General features: G+C 40.5%; 1 protein-coding gene across 6 annotated transcripts in view; it reads left to right on the forward strand.

The window, feature by feature from the left end:
• tex2 (testis expressed 2) overlaps positions 1–6,576 on the forward strand; it is a 102,185-nt gene extending 95,609 nt beyond the window's left edge. For 5 of the 6 annotated variants that reach the window (XM_072241921.1, XM_072241920.1, XM_072241923.1 and 2 more), the window contains 2 exons: positions 2,270–2,390; positions 4,214–6,576. In XM_072241921.1, coding sequence (XP_072098022.1) covers positions 2,270–2,390; positions 4,214–4,339 — 247 coding nt within the window. In that variant the 3' untranslated portion in view covers positions 4,340–6,576. The remainder of the gene's footprint in view (positions 1–2,269; positions 2,391–4,213) is intronic. The other variant, XM_072241922.1, reaches the window with a different exon arrangement.
• Positions 6,577–17,724: the final 11,148 nt, after the last annotated feature.

Genomic DNA, 17,724 nt, shown 5'->3' on the forward strand with positions numbered 1-17,724 from the left:
AACGTCGACTGTACCTCTTCCTAGAGATGCTGCTTGGCCTGCTGCGTTCACCAGCAACTTTGATGTGTGTTGCTTGAACTTCCAGCATCTGCAGAATTCCTGTTGTTTGTGCCAGTACTCTGATACTTTTGCAGTAGAACCATAAATAACAATAAGAGTATTACCAGAAATATTATAGGACTTTTCCCTTCCAATGCTTGGTCCTACTGCAAGAATTACATGGCTACAGCACAGGCAGCCATTTGACTGTGGCTGCTTCTAGGAGTGCAATTGCACTAGTCTGACTTCTTCCCATCTTTCCCCATTTAAAGTTAATTTTCTCAATTACCCATACAGTTTATTTTTGAGTGCACTGATTCAGTTTCCAGACTCTTGCTGGCAGTGAGATCCAGATTTCAGCAACTATCCAAAATTTTAAATCTGTCTCCAAAGTTAAATATAGAAAACAGTACAGTACAGCACAGGAACAGGACCTTCAGCTCGCACAATGTCCATATCCTTAAATTTTCCTCACATTCATGTGTCTATTCAAACGCCTTTTAAACGTTCCTAATATATCCGGCTCTATCACCACCTTAGGTAGTGCATTCCAGGCAGCCACCACTGTCTGTGTGGGGGAAAAATACTTGCCCCTCTCATCTCCTTTGAAATTACCCTCTTCATCTTAAATGCATGCCCTCTGCTACTAGACATTTCAACCCAGGGAAGAAGATACTGTCTATCTACTCTCCTAATCTTATAAACATCTATCAGATCTCCCCTCAGCCAGAGAAGACAGTCCAAGTTTGTCCAACCTCTTATTGTTGCACAGGGCTTCTAATCCCGGCAGCATCCTAGTAAACCTGCACCCTCTCCAAAGTGTTGACGTCCTTCCTATAATGTGGCGACCATTGTAAGCCGTACTCCAGATGCAGCCTAACTAGAGTTTTATAAACTTGCAACATCCTATTTTTTTTTTTTTTTAACTCATTGAATAATAAAGGTGAGCATGCCATATGCTTTCTTAACCCACCCTATCAAACTGTGTAGCCACTTTCAGGGAGCTATGACCTTGGATCCCACGATCCCTTTGCTCATCAACACTGTTAAGGGTCTTGCCTTAAGTGTACTCTTCCTGCACACTTGACTTACCAAGGTGCAGCACTTCACATTTGGCCACAATAAACTCCATCTGCCATTTCCCTGCCCATATCTGCAACTGAGCTATCCCCATTGTATTCTTTGCCAGTCCTCTATGCTGTCCACAACACTACCAATCTTTGTATAATATTCAAATTTACTAATCCATCCAGCTACATTTTCATTCAGGTCATTTATGTACATCACAAACAGGAAAGGTCCCAGCACAGATCCCTGCAGAACACTACTATTCACAGACCTCCAGCTAGAGTAAGTCCTTTTGACCATACCCTCTGTCTTCTATGGACAAGCCAGTTCTGAATCCAAATGGGCAATTCACCGTACATCTTAATCTTCTGGATGAGCCTCCCATGAGGGACTTTGTCAAACGCCTTGTATCCACAGCACTATCACATCAATCACTCTCGTCACCTCATCAAAAAAAACTTAACCAGGTTCTGGAACAACTTCCTTCCAGTTACTCCACTTAAACTTGTTAATCTTGTACTTCACGATGACTTTGCTCCTAGGAGAACATTTTCCAGTCTAATCATGTAGCTAAAATTGCTTATCCTGGAAACATTGCTAGAGAAGTATTGTAATGTTCAAATAGATGAGTATTGTTTTTCTGTATTTGAAAACATTTTTTGGATATGTTAAAGAGTTTTGGAAAAGTACAAAATATAGAATTATAAGGATAAGGAATACACTAGGTCCGGTGCAAAGTAGATGTTGGCTTCTTATTATAAAATTATCATGAGATGTAGCTTCCTTCCTACCCACCAATGATAGAAGTGGCAATATTTTTCAGGGATGTAGATTAGCATTCAAGTGCTTTATCTTGATTGGTAATAACAAATCTTATCCCTATTCTGGTGAAGGAGGATACAATGATTAGTTTGGCAGGAAATCTTAGATATGGGTAGTGAGGGCACCTGTTGGTGCTGTGGAACATCATGGAATATTGTTGACTTCTAACTGACTTTTCAATATTATTGACAATCCAACTTGAAAAATCAATATTTTAACCAAAGTTCAACTTATGTCACATTACCTCTGGACTTGAAACATATAAACTGAAGATTAACTGCTTTGTAATTTTATATTAAAGTTACTGTAGTTGCCTAACATTTGTAATAATTGCTTAAAGGTATGGTTTTCGAACACCACCCCATCTGGAGTTAAAAGCACGTCCCAAGTTGGGAGAACGTGAAGTTACTATAGCACATGTAACTGACTGGATTGAAAAGAAACTTGAACAAGAATTCCAGGTAAAGAAGTTACTTAGTGTAATAAATGATTTTGTTGCAAATTTGTACATTGTCTTTTTCTTTTCCTTATCCTTAACAGTTTAAATAAGCATATTTGTAATTGTTTACCCAAGGTAGATCACCTAGTAAACAATCTGCAATGATGCATGTAAACTTCATAAAAACCTTCTGTGCACAATGGGAGAGGAGAAGATCAATGTTTTAATTCATTGAAATGGCCTCATTTTACCCCCATTATTATTCTATCTAAGATGTTTGAGGCCATCTTAAAAACTAAAATAGTTTGAATGTGTGACTAATAATTAAAATAAACCTATGTACAACTGTAGCTACTGATGACAAAGCTCACTAATATTTATTACTACCTCTGGTTAGATTTAAATAATGTTCATTAAATTAGTTTTCAATATAATCAGTAAACTGAGAATCAATTGGTTTGAGCACCTGGCTGACTTTGTTCTGACTTCTAGCTGCAATATTGGAGGTTCAGTTTGAGGTATGAAAATGAAATTAATGAGTTTGTTTCTAGCATCCTTGACAGGTAATAAATGTTTACCTTCTCAAAAGAATTCTTCAAATAAGAGTTTATTCAAAATCATTTGTATTTGTATTCCAAGACTTAAGTCAGTTTTTCAGTACCTCGCTCATGTAAAAATAGTGCTTTTTGCTGGATTCACTGTTCTCCACCAGGTGTTGAAGCTTTATCAGAACTTAAACTGCTAATCCTATATGTAAGACCATAGGATATAGAAGAATTAACATTCAGCCCTTTGAGTCATGTCTGTCACTCTTATTAATTCTTCTCAACCTCATTATTCTCCCTTCTCCCCATAATCTTTGATGCCCTTAGTAATCAAGAACTTAACAACCTCTGTTTTAAATATACCCAATGACTTGGCCTCCGCAGCAATAAATTCCACAGATTCACCACCCACTGACTAAAGAAATTTCTCCTCATCTCAGTTCTAAAGAGATGCTCTTTTACTCTGAGGCTGGATCCTTTGGTCCTAGACTCCCACTACTAGCAACAATCTCTCCACGAACACTCTATCTAGGCCTTTCAATATTTGATATGTTCAATGAGTTCCTTCCCCTCATACACTCCAGAAAATATAGACCCAGAGTCATCAAACACTCCTTGTCCATTAATCCTTTCATTCTTGGGACTATTCTTATAAAACTCCTCTGGATCCTCTCGAACACCAGCACATCCTTAAATATGAGGCCCAGTACTCCAAATGTGTGTGACCAATGCCTTCTAAAACCTCAGCATTACATACTTGCTTTCATATTTTAGACCTCTTGAAATTAATGCTGACACTTGTCTTCCTTACTACCAAATTAACCAAGTCAAATGGGGAGGGAAATCAGAAATTAGAGGTGCAAAGGGACATGGGAGTCCTAGAACTCCCAAGCCCCTCTGCAACTCTATTTTCTGATTTCTCTCCCCATTTAGAACATAGTCTGCACCTGTATTCCTTTTACCAAAGTGGATGATCATAGACTTCTATGCTGTATTCCATCTACCACTTCTTTGACCATTCTCCCAACCTATCCAAGTCCTTCTGCAAACTCCGTTTCCTGAACACTGCCTGCCCCTCCACCTATCTTTGTATCAAGTGCAAACTTGACCACAAAGCCATCAATTCTGCGATCTAGATCATTAATATATAATGTGAAAAGTAGCAGAGCTAACACCGACTGACCCCTGCAGAACACACTAATCACCGGCAATAAATCTTGTTGACTGTGCATTACAGGTAAAGAAGCTAGATGACCGATGTTTGATACCCTTAATTTATTTTTTTAAAATAATTTTGCAGAAAATTTTTGTAATGCCAAATATGGATGATGTGTACGTTCCAATAATGCACTCAGCCATGGATCCACGTTCATCCACAGTGTGGCCTTCAAGGGAGACACAGACCGAATTTGCTGAGCGACAGTAATGTATGGAACTTTCGTTTACAGTATTATGAAGTTGCTGTTCATGTGCTTTCAGATGTGGCGTCTGTCTTTCGGAACCATTTGTGCCACTATTGTTTCCAGGAATACTTGCGATCTGTTGTACTCAGTTTGTGCAGTTTGCTAAGTGTGTGACTTTTTTCTGTGTTATTGTTAAACAGCTAATATTGTTATACCCTGTTAATTTCTTGGCCATTCCAGGAAAATAAAAGCCTCGATATATATAGAGAGACTATATGTAACTGTACGTGTAAATGACTTTTTGGCATGAAATGCTTCAGTTTAGTGAGGCCCTCATAGGCCTGAGAGAAGATTTCCAGACATGTGATTGTATGGTTGCCTGAGGTAACCTTGATGCAGCTGCAGAAATGATGCATGAATGCTTTACTGAGATTGAGTATTTATAATGCATCACGAAAATGATAAAGCTGGTCTCTAATTGCTAATTTTATGTAATTTCTCATTGCTTTGTGGTGGTTAATCATTAGAAATATTTTTGCAACTGCATTCTCTTTTTCTGAAGGATTCTGCAGTCCTGCACACAGTTGTTAAGTATACAGGTGTGAGAAAAATCAATTTTATCCAATTATATCTGGTTGACATAATATCAATTGCGTGGGAAATTCCTTTATCTATAAAATGTTAAGTGCTAATCAAATGCACAATATAAATGGATATACTCCTATTACCCTATTCAGGATAATTATACAACTCTTAATATCTTCATCTTTAGTTCATGTGATCAACAATTGGCAACCAGCTCCGGAATTAATCAACTTTGGTGTGGGTATTTGTGGGAAAACACTGTATGAAAGGCATTGGGATTAATAGGTTATTTTTTTAAAGTTTAAAATTTTTGCATTATGAACTGTTAACCACTCCTTAAAATGTCATAATGCATAAGCAGAAATACATCTCTAACCCTTTAGTAATATCACAAATATAATCCCTTAATTCTTAAGTGATATAGGTAATTATGATGTATAATAGTTGGAAGAGGTGTATGAGCTGGTGGGTTTGTTGAGAATTTTATTTCCCCAAAAAGATTCTTTTACATGGCAGAGAGATCTCAGATCAGAGACAAGCCAGCCCATAGCATATGAACAGGCAATGTAATGCTGCACCACTTCTCAGCCATTTTCTTAGCATTATATTGCAACAATGAATTTGCTTCAAAAGGTTGCATGTGCTTAGTCATTGGCTAATAGCAGACAATTGCAGTTGTATCACTGTTTACTCTTAGAGGTGGTGCTGTCTGCAAGAAAGTACTTACTAAATGGGCAAATGATTAAAAAGCTCTTGCAGCTTTTGTAGTGATGGATGGAGTTTGAAAGAAAAGTTATCCATTTGTCCAAACTTAAAGGCTTTCTGTTCAAACCTTTTAACAAATTTGAAAATTACTGCATTTTTCTAGGAAACCATAAGATGTTACAGAAGCAAATATGACTTAATTAAGATGTCCATCGAGTTTTAAAACAAGTTTTCTATGGCTCCCATATGTGAGCATATATTCTGTCATCGTTTTACTTGAGCCTCTTGGTTGTAGCATTTCTATGTAAAGTATTCAAAAATTTCATTATTGTATTTCAGTGCCATTATGTCAGTGGTTATAATTTGTTTTGATTATTTTGTATTGTTTCATTATGAATTTCTTGAGCTACTTGTATGTTATCCCAATTGTAGATGTTCAACGTGTATAAATTGCCATTCACTACATGAAGTGCAAATTGATAATGAAGAATCCACCACATGAAGGATTTGGCAAATCATCTTTCAAGATGAAGTGACTTTGAGAAACTTGACCATTTGCAGAATGTTGAATTAAAACTAAGTAATATATTTTAAGAAGTGTATAAAATTGTATTTTTAATTTTGTATATTTGTTTTAATTTAGATCTGCAGATAAAATATGGCTTTGTTTCTATCGCCAGGAATACAGTAGCTACACAGTTTTACTGTGTTCCCACATTCTTGCTTTGCTCTATTACTTTAGTAGGCAATATTTGCCTGCTGGAAGAAAATCTCTGCATGTCTTGTTGTAGTTGGGCCATTTAGGTGGTCTGAAATCAGTGTGCAATAATAAATTGAGTCCAAGGACTAAATGCACTATGCATAATCAAAATTAAATAAAATTATTATTAAACTGTCATTGTACTTCACATAATCAAATTAACATTGTGAAGAACTGGCTTGCTATGTTTTATTTAATAAATTCTTCATTCTAGCTAAATAATTTGTTTCTTTTGCTACTGCACTTGTGTAATAAGGGAATATCTTAGAGAACCAGAAAGACTTTATAGCACATTTACAAATATTCAAAATCATTCCAAGATTTTCAACTCTTATATATGTAAATTCATTCCATATACTGTTCAGTGTGTATTATGGTTCTTCCAGCTATTTGAATGTTATATTTAAATATAAAATTGATGAGGAAATGTTCCAAGTTTGCTGTTTTGCATACTTGGCATAAAGGGGATTGGTGAAAACCATCCAAATTTAAACAGCCTATGTTTTTCTAGCCTTTGCTCATCACACAGAACTCTAAAGTTATCCTTGTGACTTGTACACAAACTGGAAGTTGTAGAGATATCAAACCAGGTCGTTCAACTTCTGGGTTAGCAGTTTCACAGGTAACTAATGATACTTAATTTCTAGTTGGAATGTGTCTGTGTCAATAATTGAATCAGATTGCCTATCTGGCAGTGAAATGTGTTGTTACCTGCTGATTCTATACTCTTCACTGCTATTGCTCAATGTGCCTGGATCAGTGAACAGTGAGAAGCCTCTTGTTGAGACCAGCGGAAGGAGCAGGAGTTCAGTGGGAGTTGAGCTGTTGGGGAAGGAGTATAAATGTGCTTTGGTTTCCTGATGGGGTAGAAGGATGAAATATTCATGTGTTTAATGAGAATAGTCAGTTTTATTTCTTTGACTATACCTTCTCCAGATGATTGGTAACTTTGTTACTGAGCAGTGTCCCTATTTGGACTAATTGGGTATAGGAGATCACACCCAACCCTAAAAGGATGCAGCTGAGAAATGTCATTCTGGATTTCCCTACCACTCATATGTGACCAAACTAGTCATCGAGATGTGCAGGGGCCACTTGTGGCTTCCTCTGGGTGCCAACCATTGAATGACAGAGGCCCAGCAAGGATAACATGCAGTGTCTTCAGATGTAGTGAGTTAGATGATTAAGCCCCTTTCTGTATTAGTTGATAGGATTTCTAATTTGTTACCCATTTCTATTTGTTGCTGTTGTGGCTAATATTCCATTGTTTCTGAAACGAAGTCTGGAATTTGCTATAAAATTCTAGCAATTCAGCATGGATCAAAGTTCAGGACTTGGGTTAATTATACATACTCAGAAGTCACAACTTTGACTTCTGGTGTTGGGTGACATAAGATACCCAGATGCAGTTCTACCCATGGTGTTCAATAACGGATCTCAATCTTCCATTCAGCAAAATTTAACTTGTGAAATCACTTATTGGATCAACTACCTCATGAAATTTTAAGGGGGGTTGTATAGTAAGGAAGGCTGTAGAAGGAACAGGGTGATTTTTTTTTTAAAAAACTGACTTGGTTAAAAGCAGTCTTACAAACATTAAGAGTAAAATGACCAATGACAATTTTTTTAAAAAAGGGTTTCGGCAGCTGGCAAAGCTGTGTAGATGCGTCTTTGTTGGCTGCGTAAAATTGGGGAGGTGGAGCTGAGCTTGAACCTCAACCTGAGCTGTTGATATTTGACACGCACAGTGGGCTGGCCTCAAACTCAAAACAGCTTGCTGTAAGGAAAAGTCCTGTGTGATCACTGCAGACAGTGGAGTCAGGCCAGTAAATCTGACCCAATCTACAATGAACCTTGTATTAAAGGTCAAACATAAAGATTAGCTTTATTTATCCATAACACACAGGAGCAGAATTAGGCCATTCAACCCCTCAAGTCTGATCCAACATTTAATCATGGTTGATCTATTTTTCCTCTCAACCCCATTCTCCTACCTTCCCCCCATAACCTTCCACGGCCTGACTAATCAAGAACCTATCACCCTCTGCCTTAAATACATCCAGTGACCTAGCGGCCACAGTCACCTGTAATAACGAATTCCACATATCTACATTCTTCTGGCTGAAGAAATTCCACCTCATCTGTTCTAAGTGGACATCCCTCTGGTCATACACTCCTCCACACTATGGAAAATATCCTCTCCAGATCCACTCTTTGTAGACCTTTCAACATGCAATGGGTTTCAATGAGATCCCCTCAAATTCTTCAAAATTCCAGCAAGTACAGGTCCAAAGCCATGAAATGCGCCTCATACATTAACCCTTTCATTCTTGGAATAATTCTCGTGAACCTCCTCTGAACCCCCTCCAATGTCAGCATGTCCTTTCTTAGATAAGGGACCCAGATCTGCTCACAGTACTCCAAGTGAAGCCTCATCAGTGCCTTATACAGCCTCAGCATTATACCCTTGATTTTGTATTTTAGTCCTTGCAAAATGAATGCTAACATCACATTTGCCATCCGCACCACCGAGTCAACTTGAAAGTTAACTTTTAGGGAATCCTGCAAGAAGACTTTAGAATTTTCTTCCTGTTTAGAAAATAGTCTACGCTTTTGTTCCGTCTACCAAAGTGCATGAGCATGTACTTCCTGACACTATATTCCATCTGCCACTTTGCCCGTTCCCCTAATGTCTGAGACAAATCCTCCTACAGCTTCCCTGCTTTCTCAACACTACCTGTCCTTCCACCTATCTTCATATGATCTGCAAACTTGGCCACAAGGCCACCAATTCTCTCATCCAACTCATTGACTTACAATGTGGAAATTGGAGGTCCAGCCACTGACCCCTGTGGCACACCACTAGTCACTGGCAGCCAACCAAAAAGGCTCTCTTTATTCCCACCCTTTGCCTCTTGCCAAACAGCCAATTATCTATCCATGCTAATATCTTTACTGTACTGTAATACCATGGGCTTTTGTGTCAAATCCTTCTGAAAACCCAAGTACAGAATCAACCAATTCACATTTGTCTATCCCACATATTATTTCCTCAAAGAATTGACAGATTTGTCAAGCGAGATTTTCCCTTGAGGAAGCCATGCTGATTTTGGCCTATTTTACCATGTGCCTCTAAGTACCTTGAGACCTCATTCTTAACAATCAACTTAAACATCTCCCAGCTACTGAGGTTAAGTTAATTAGCCTATAATTTCCTTTCTTCTGCCTTCCTCCGTTCTTGAAGAGTGAAGTGATATTAGTAATTTTCCAGTCCTCCAGGATCTATTGATTCTTGAAAGATCATTACCAATGCCTCCACAGTCTCCCCAGCCACCACTTTCTGAACCATGGGATGTAGTCCATCTGGTCCAGCTGACTTATCTATCTTCAGACCTTTCAATTTTCCAAGAACCTTTTCCCTAGTAATGGCAACTTCTGACTCTTGACACTCATGAACTTCTGGCATACTGCTAATGTCTTCCACAGTGAAGATGAATGCAAAATTATTTAGCAAGCATTTGCTTGCTCCCCATTACTACCTCTTGTCATGTGTACATTGCAATATTCAGTGAAATGTATCATTTGCATCAATGACTAACACAGTCTGAGGATGTTCTGGGGGCAGCCTACAATTGTTACCATGCTTCCAGCACCAAAATAACATGCCCACGGCTTACTAACACTAATCCGTAAGGCTTTGGAATGTGGGAGGAATCTGGAGTATGCAGAAGAAACCCATGTTTCAGCGCAAAGGTGCAAACTCCTTACATACAGTGGTGGGAATTAAACATTGATCACTGCTGGCACTGTAAGACATTAACTGCTACACTACTGTGCTGCCCTTGACTGTATTTTTTGGTTAATTTTCATTATGAAATTCACTTTTGAATTGGCGTACTTCATCAAAATTCCAAACATTCCAAAATAGTTTGGTTATCCCTCATGTCCATGTTTAAATTTAAGCAATTCCATTTATGGCCTTCTGAATTCATGCTGACCACACTGTCAGATACACTAAACCTCAATTAGTTAGGTAAGTCTTCTGCTACTTCTGTTCCATTGTCTCAACATGGGACATTGCCACTTCATAGACAGTTAGTGGCCACATTATCCATAGCATCAGTCCATACTGCAAGCACCACAACTTCAACTTGCCAGGCAAGCCACACTTGTCAACAGACATCAGACCTCTGCTGATCTGTTCTCCTGTCTCTTGAACCCTCTTGGTGTCTCTCAGTTCCTCTGTGTACCATCGCCCGAGGCTCTTAACTGGTTGGTCCTGAATGGATGGAATCTCCTCTCCACAAAGGGTGAAATGAATGTCAACCAGCTTTCCTCTCCTAAGAACAAGGCTTCTTGACTTCTTGGTCTTGAACTTCATTCTTCCCCAATCCATTAGCTCCTGGAGCCTAGATAGTACACTTTGCACTGCCTCTGTGCTAGGACCCAAAAGGGTGAGATCATCCATGAATGCTTGTATTGGTGGAAACTTCTCTCCACCAACAAGTGCAACACCTGGTCCCACTGATTCTACAGCCCTCACAATGATCTCCATGGCTAACATAAAAAGGATGGGTGAAATTGTACATCCCATTGGGATTCCAACATCCGAGCTCTGCCACCTAGTTGTAAACTGTTGAGTGGAAAACCTCATCCGGAAATCGTTGTAGTACTGCATAACAAGGTTCCTTACCTTAGCAGGAATCCATAGGAATTCCATCGCAAACTCAAATCAGGGTATGGGGAACAGAACCATACGCGTTTGCAAGATCAAGCCAAACTACAGCCAGATTTCTTCTCAACCTTTTCAACTCCTGGATGGTATGCCATATCATACTAGTATGATCAAGGCATCCCGGGAAGCTTGGTATTCCTGCCTTCTGCACAGATGTATTTACCAATCCATTCTCCATCACAAATAAAGATATTCTTTCTGCTAGAATGCCAAACATAATCTTCCCCTCTACATTCAGGAGTGAAATTGGTTGGAACTGATACAATGTAGTAGAATTCTCTTCCTTCGGGATGCATACTCCTTCAGCCTCACTCCATGACAAAGGAACAACACCTTGTCTCCACACCACCTTTAACAATCTCCACAAGTACAGTATTTCCTCAGCTCTTCACACTTCTTGAACACCTTATACAGCACTCCATTAGGTCCTGGCACTGAGCCTGACCTTGCCTTTCTGATGAACCGTTCGACTTCTGCCATTTTGGGTCCTGACAGATCGAACTTCACTCCTGGCTTGGTAGGCTTCACAAGCCCCGAAATGTCAAGCAAAGGAGCCTCCTGCTGTTTGTTAGAGTAAGTGCTTGCCAGGTGATCCTCAAGTTCTTGTTGAGAAATGTTAAGCTGCCCGCTGTTACTTTGTTCAAACAACTTCTTTGTGAACTCGTGAGGGTTCTCAATGAACGACTTTCTTGCCTTCTCTCTCTTCTTTCTCTTTTTACATTGTGACTCTGCACGATGGAGTGATGCTAACTTTAATTGAAAATGCTCCCTAAGATCAGCAAGCCCTGGCTTGTCACCCTCACTTGCTACCTTCCACCTCTGTCTCAACGATCTAAGCTCTCTCTTCAACCTACTAATCTCCTCCTGGTGCCTGCTTTGTGTCTGTGTAGGCTTTGCTTTCTTCAGCTCAACCAAACCAAACCTGTACTTTCCAACATAGTAAATCATATTGCCCATCACTTCTAACTTTCTCTTTGATGTTCCCATGAGAGTGTTCTCCAATGTCATACTGCATCCGTTAGTCTTGCGAGACCATGGATCTTTCCCTGGAAAGTCTTCACTCTCCAGGGCGCAGGCCTGGGCAAGGTTGTATGGAAGACCGGCAGTTCCCCATGCTGCAAGTCTCCCCTCTCCACGACACCGGTTGTCGTCCAAGGGCCGATACAGCTTGGCACCGGTGTCGTTGCAGAGCACTGTGTGGTTAAGTGCCTTGCTCAAGGACACAACACTGATAGCCTCATCAAACACACGCCAAGCCTTCTCATCTGCCACTGCTGGCCACTTGACCTTCCTCTTCTTCTCTACTTCCTCACCACCACCATCATACGAAGGATCTACCTGGGTAATGTGGTCTGAAACTCTGAAACCTGACCTGGGTTATCTCTTGTCTGACCTGGAGTATGATGGCTCTCTCTAGAGCAAAGGTTTCTCCTGCCAGCATACTACACACAACTCTTTGGATCCTTTTTGATTGCCAACAGAGGTGAAAATCTTCCCTTTTCTCCCATCAGTACAATAAAATGTCCTTGAGTACCTCCATCAGGGAGATTTCCATGTGAAGTATCACTGAAGACAATGAGCCTCAGTGAGCCACCTTTACCAAGCTGTTGAAACTTCAAGACTAATTTTTCAGATTAAATTTTGTGCACTATCTTGTTTGCATCATATCATTTATACTGTGGCATTTTTTTTGTGCTAGATGCCAACCTGCAGGCATCAAACAAGGATGTCTATCCCTACTTAGCAGATTCTGTCATGTTTGTTGTGCCCAATCTGAAAGGATGACTTTAGTTGAGGGATGACTGTTGTGGCAAAGTTTTGTGAGCCTCCCCAAATTAAGTCGTCTACGTGACAGGCAAGAACATTCTGAATCTTGCCAGTGGAAAATAAACAGCTTGATCTACTTATGACATCTTTCCACTCATTTTCAAACTTATTTCCTTGACCTTTTTATACCCATAGAATGATGCATCAGCTAGACCATACACAGACTTTTTGAGTTTCCACAGTGTACCTTCACTTCTGGCTTCAAGCCAGGGAAAAGGGTGTGAATGTAAATATCACGTGACAGCTCCATTCCCTGTAAGAATGCGGATTTTTTTGTCCATGGAATGAGGTTGCCAATGCATTTCACATATCACTAAGAGGAGCAGTCAGAGAGACGCTGATGCTCATGCTGGTGAGTCTTTTTGGAGTCTCCTTATGTTCAGTTCCTCAAAACCTTTAGCCACCAGGCATGTTTTTGGTGTAATTCCTGTCGGGGTTTCTTTCACGGTATACACCCATCTTGTAGACACAGTCTTTTGACCAATATGTCTGACTTCCTCAAACACTCCATTATTTCTCCAACTACTAATTTCATCCTGTTTTGCAGTCAAATGACATCTCTTTAGTTACAAGGATATCTTCATCTTGATATTCCTCAGGTAGTGCAACCAGAATCTATACTTGGTTCAATGTGAAGTCTGTCAACATATGACATGTGGACTGACCCTGCAGTGCCAGCAACTGTGGCTAGTTTTAAGAAATTCAAGTTGTACCAACTTTTGCTTTACCTGCTTGGCTTAAAACTTCAGCTTCGTATGAGACACCAGTGCCTTGGTCTACAAATCTCACAGTTTGTCCTGTTTTAAGATTGAAACTTCCATGTTGTCTTTGTACATGTGATTATTTCTGTTCAAGCAAGTCTGTCTAGTCCCCAACAGCGCTTTCTTCAGCACTGTCTGTGACACTGTATCAGGTAAGTGCTTTTAATTTTTGTATCATTTTCCATGGAGTTCTGATGGTCTTCATTTTGTGCTTTACCTAGTCTGGAATGATGCACTTTCACATATGTCCCTCCATGTCTCACAAATACTACATCCTGACCAATGACAACTCCAGGACCTTTCCATTCTGTACAGTCTGCTCGTTTGTAATGCACTTTATCCCATCTCATATTTCGCATCTGTAGGACAGAGCTGTGGCCTCAGTGCTCTTCAAATTCTTTCTGAACACTCAGCTTCAGTGAAAGCCTTCCTTGATACATGCAGTGTTGAAATATGTTTCCCAACCCATTCACTCATTGTATGCTCTTGACAGCACGTGGTTTGTCAACCATTAGAGAGAGAAGGTTTGGATTCTGGCCAAACACAGGTTGATACAGGCTATAGCTGTGTACATTGTGCATGATATTCTTTGCCACGAGGGTCCAGCCCAGGGCTGTATTCCAATCACAGCCTTGCTTTTCTTTACCTTCAGCATTATTTCAGTAAGCGTTTGGGTCATTCCAGAAGTCCATTACTCCAAGGACTGTATGCCACTGTTGTCTTTGTTTCAATGTTGACATCCTCAAAGGTTCAAAGGTCCAATTTAATGTCAGAGAAATGTATATAATACACACCCTGAAATGCTTTTTCTTGCCATATCTCTGAATTCATCATTATTAAATTCGCCAGCATCATCACTTTCCAAGGTGGGCTATGCACATATCCAGGAATGGATGAAGTTTTAAAATTATCTCTATGAGTCTCTTTGTGTTTACAATCCTACCAGCACTGAAACATTGAACAATGATGTGAAGATACCACACTCCTTGCTCCAGTTCATGTAGGTCTACAGCTACTGTTCCACTGTATTCAGATGCTAGTGGCACGCCAACCACAGGCTTGGGCTTGGGCTTTCCAAACTTTCAGCACATCTCACTGCTGTTAATGATCTGCTTTATATGGAAAAATAGTCTGTAGCATTGTTTCCTGAACAGTTTCGGAAGTCTGTCAGTTGAGGTATGTCCAAACTGCTTGTGAAGCTTGAGCAACGATTTGTTCTCTGTGACAGTGAGTACTTCATTCTCACAATGATTCTCAGTCATGTCTTTATCTAGGATGTTCACACTAACGTCCAGAGCTGGTCAGCTCAAGAGGCACTGGCTGTTGAAATATTGTTGCTTGGTCGTGCTCCATATTCAGCACTGCCCCGGCTTTCTTTAGGGAAGTTTTACTCGAGTAATGGAAAGTTTACTGGTACCACCTCCATTTTGATGTAACACTTTATCTACCCTATTTTGCAGGAATTTTCTCTCTTGATAGAATATACAATCTTTCCACCTACAAATTTGAATGCTTTGTAACTGGGTGTATCTCTTCACAGTTTATACACTTCATTCTGGTTTTGTTACATAGCTTTCAAGCCATTTTGCTCCTCACTGTACAGATGCATTCTGTATCAATAACAGTATATGCTAGAGATCCTATCATTAAAATCTCTGCATACGATGTTTCTGCATTAGTAGGCGATTCCTTTGCAAATGATGTGATGACACCCTTCTACATCGTCAGATTTATTATCTTCTTCAGTTAGTAACTTGTTTTAATTCTGTGCGGACAGTTTCTTGCCCAGTGGTAAGTACTTTGACAAACTGCACATTTCAATCTCCAGCCGTACATATTTAACGGATTTGTGCCAGCTAACGGTATCCTCTTCTGGAACACATGCTTGTCTGCTGTACTCTCATTTCTGATCGGTGAAGTATGCAGTTTCCTAGCTAAACTAATTCCAACTACTGCCTTGGTGGCCTTTTCTCCAAAAATCCTTTTCAGTGCTCATTTCATAGATGCAAACTTTCGCTGGGCAACAGAGACAGATGGAGAGAGAGAGGGAGAGTGGGGAGAGAGAGAGAGAAAAAAAAAACACGAACCAACTTATCGAATACCAGGTGAATGAGTAGTCTTTGGGGTACTGCAAGTCTGTGTCTTTGCTGTATGCTTGAGTGCTCAGTGGAGGGTTAGGGATCATTGCTTGCTGTTGCTTACACGTGGGGAGGCTTTGGGGTTCTAACATTTAACTGTCATTTATTTTTTGGGGGACACTCCTGTTTTCGTGCATGGTTGCGAAGAAAAAGCATTTCAGGATGTATATTGTATACATTTCTGACATTAAATGTACTTTTGAAATGCAAGTCTGTAGATGCAGTCAACGCCAACTGTGTTCTTTATGTCCAGACACGCAATATCCAACAATTTAAAGGCTACTACTGCGGCAGGAAGTTCCATTTTGTCAAAGTCTGAATATGCCTCATAAATCCAATCCTTTTCTTCCTTCAGAAAAACGGTCGTGTATTTATTCAAGTCTTCCTCCAAAATTTTCTTTTCTTGTGGTCTCTCTCGTTCTTCCGAAAAGTAACAACATAGCTAGAAGGGTCGGCTTCTCCTTCCCAAGCTCCGTATCCTGAGTCCATTAGACCACAGGGCATACGAGCATAATTACGCCATTTTGCCCGAGTCTGCTCTGCCATTCAATCATGTCTGATCCTCTTATCCCCTCCTCAGCCCCATTTCCTAGGCCTTCTCCCCATAAACTTTGATGCCGAGGCCAATCAGGAACCCATCAATCTCTGCCCAACGATCTGGCCTCCACAACTACCTGGGGCAATAAATCCCACAAATTCACCACCCTCTAAAGAAATTTCTCTGCATCTCGTTTAAATGGACGCCCCCTCCACCCTGAGGTTGTGCCCTCTTATCCCAAGACTCCCCCCCTATGGGAAACAACCTTTCCATATCTACTCTGTCTAGGCCTTTTAACATTCGAAAGGTTTCAATGAGACCCCCCCCCCCCACCATCCTCACAAAGTACAAGGACTCCCAAGTGGCACTCTGTGAGCACTGTGGCTCCACAGGGGACTGTCTTGTCTCCCTTTCTCTTCACCATTTACACCTCGGACTTCAATTACTGCACAGAGTCTTGCCATCTTCAGAAGTTTTCTGATGACTCTGCCATCGTTGGATGCAAGGGAGATGAGGCCGAGTACAGGGCTACAGTAGGAAAATTCATCACATGGTGTGAGCAGAATTATCTGCAGCTTAATGTGAAAAAGACTAAGGAGCTGGTGGTAGACCTGAGGAGAGCTAAGGCACCAGTAACCCCTGTTTCCATCCAGGGGGGCAGTGTGGACATGGTGGAGGATTACAAGTACCTGGGGATACGAATTGACAATAAACTGGACCGGTCAAAGAACACTGAGGCTGTCTACAAGGGTCAGAGCCGTCACTATTTCCTGAGGAGACTGAGGTCCTTTAACATCTGTCAGACGATGCTGAGGATGTTCCACGAGTCTGTGGTGGCCAGTGCGATCATGTTTGCTGTTTTGTGCTGGGGCAGCAGGCTGAAGGTAGCAGACATCAACAGAATCAACAAACTCATTCGTAAGGCCAGTGATGTTGTGGCGATGGAACTGGACTCTCTGAACGTGGTGTCTGAAAAGAGGATGCTGTCCAAGTTGCATGCCATCTTGGACAATGTCTCCCACCCACTACATAATGTACTGGTTGGGCACAGGAGTACATTCAGCCAGAGACTCATTCCACCGAGATGCAACACAGAGCGTCATAGGAAGTCATTCCTGCCTGTGGCCATCAAACTTTACAACTCCTCCCTTGGAGGGTCAGGCACCCTGAGCCAATAGGCTGGTCCTGGACTTATTTCTGACATAATTTACATATTACTATTTAACTATTTATGGCTCTATCACTATTTATCATTTATGGTGCAACTGTAACGAAAACCAATTTCCCCCGGGATCAATAAAGTATGACTATGACTACTATGCAAGTCCCTTTGCATCTCAGATTTCTGGATCTTCTCCA

The sequence above is a fragment of the Mobula birostris genome, chromosome 24 (assembly GCF_030028105.1).
Source record: "Mobula birostris isolate sMobBir1 chromosome 24, sMobBir1.hap1, whole genome shotgun sequence".
Taxonomy (NCBI): Eukaryota; Metazoa; Chordata; class Chondrichthyes; order Myliobatiformes; family Myliobatidae; genus Mobula; species Mobula birostris.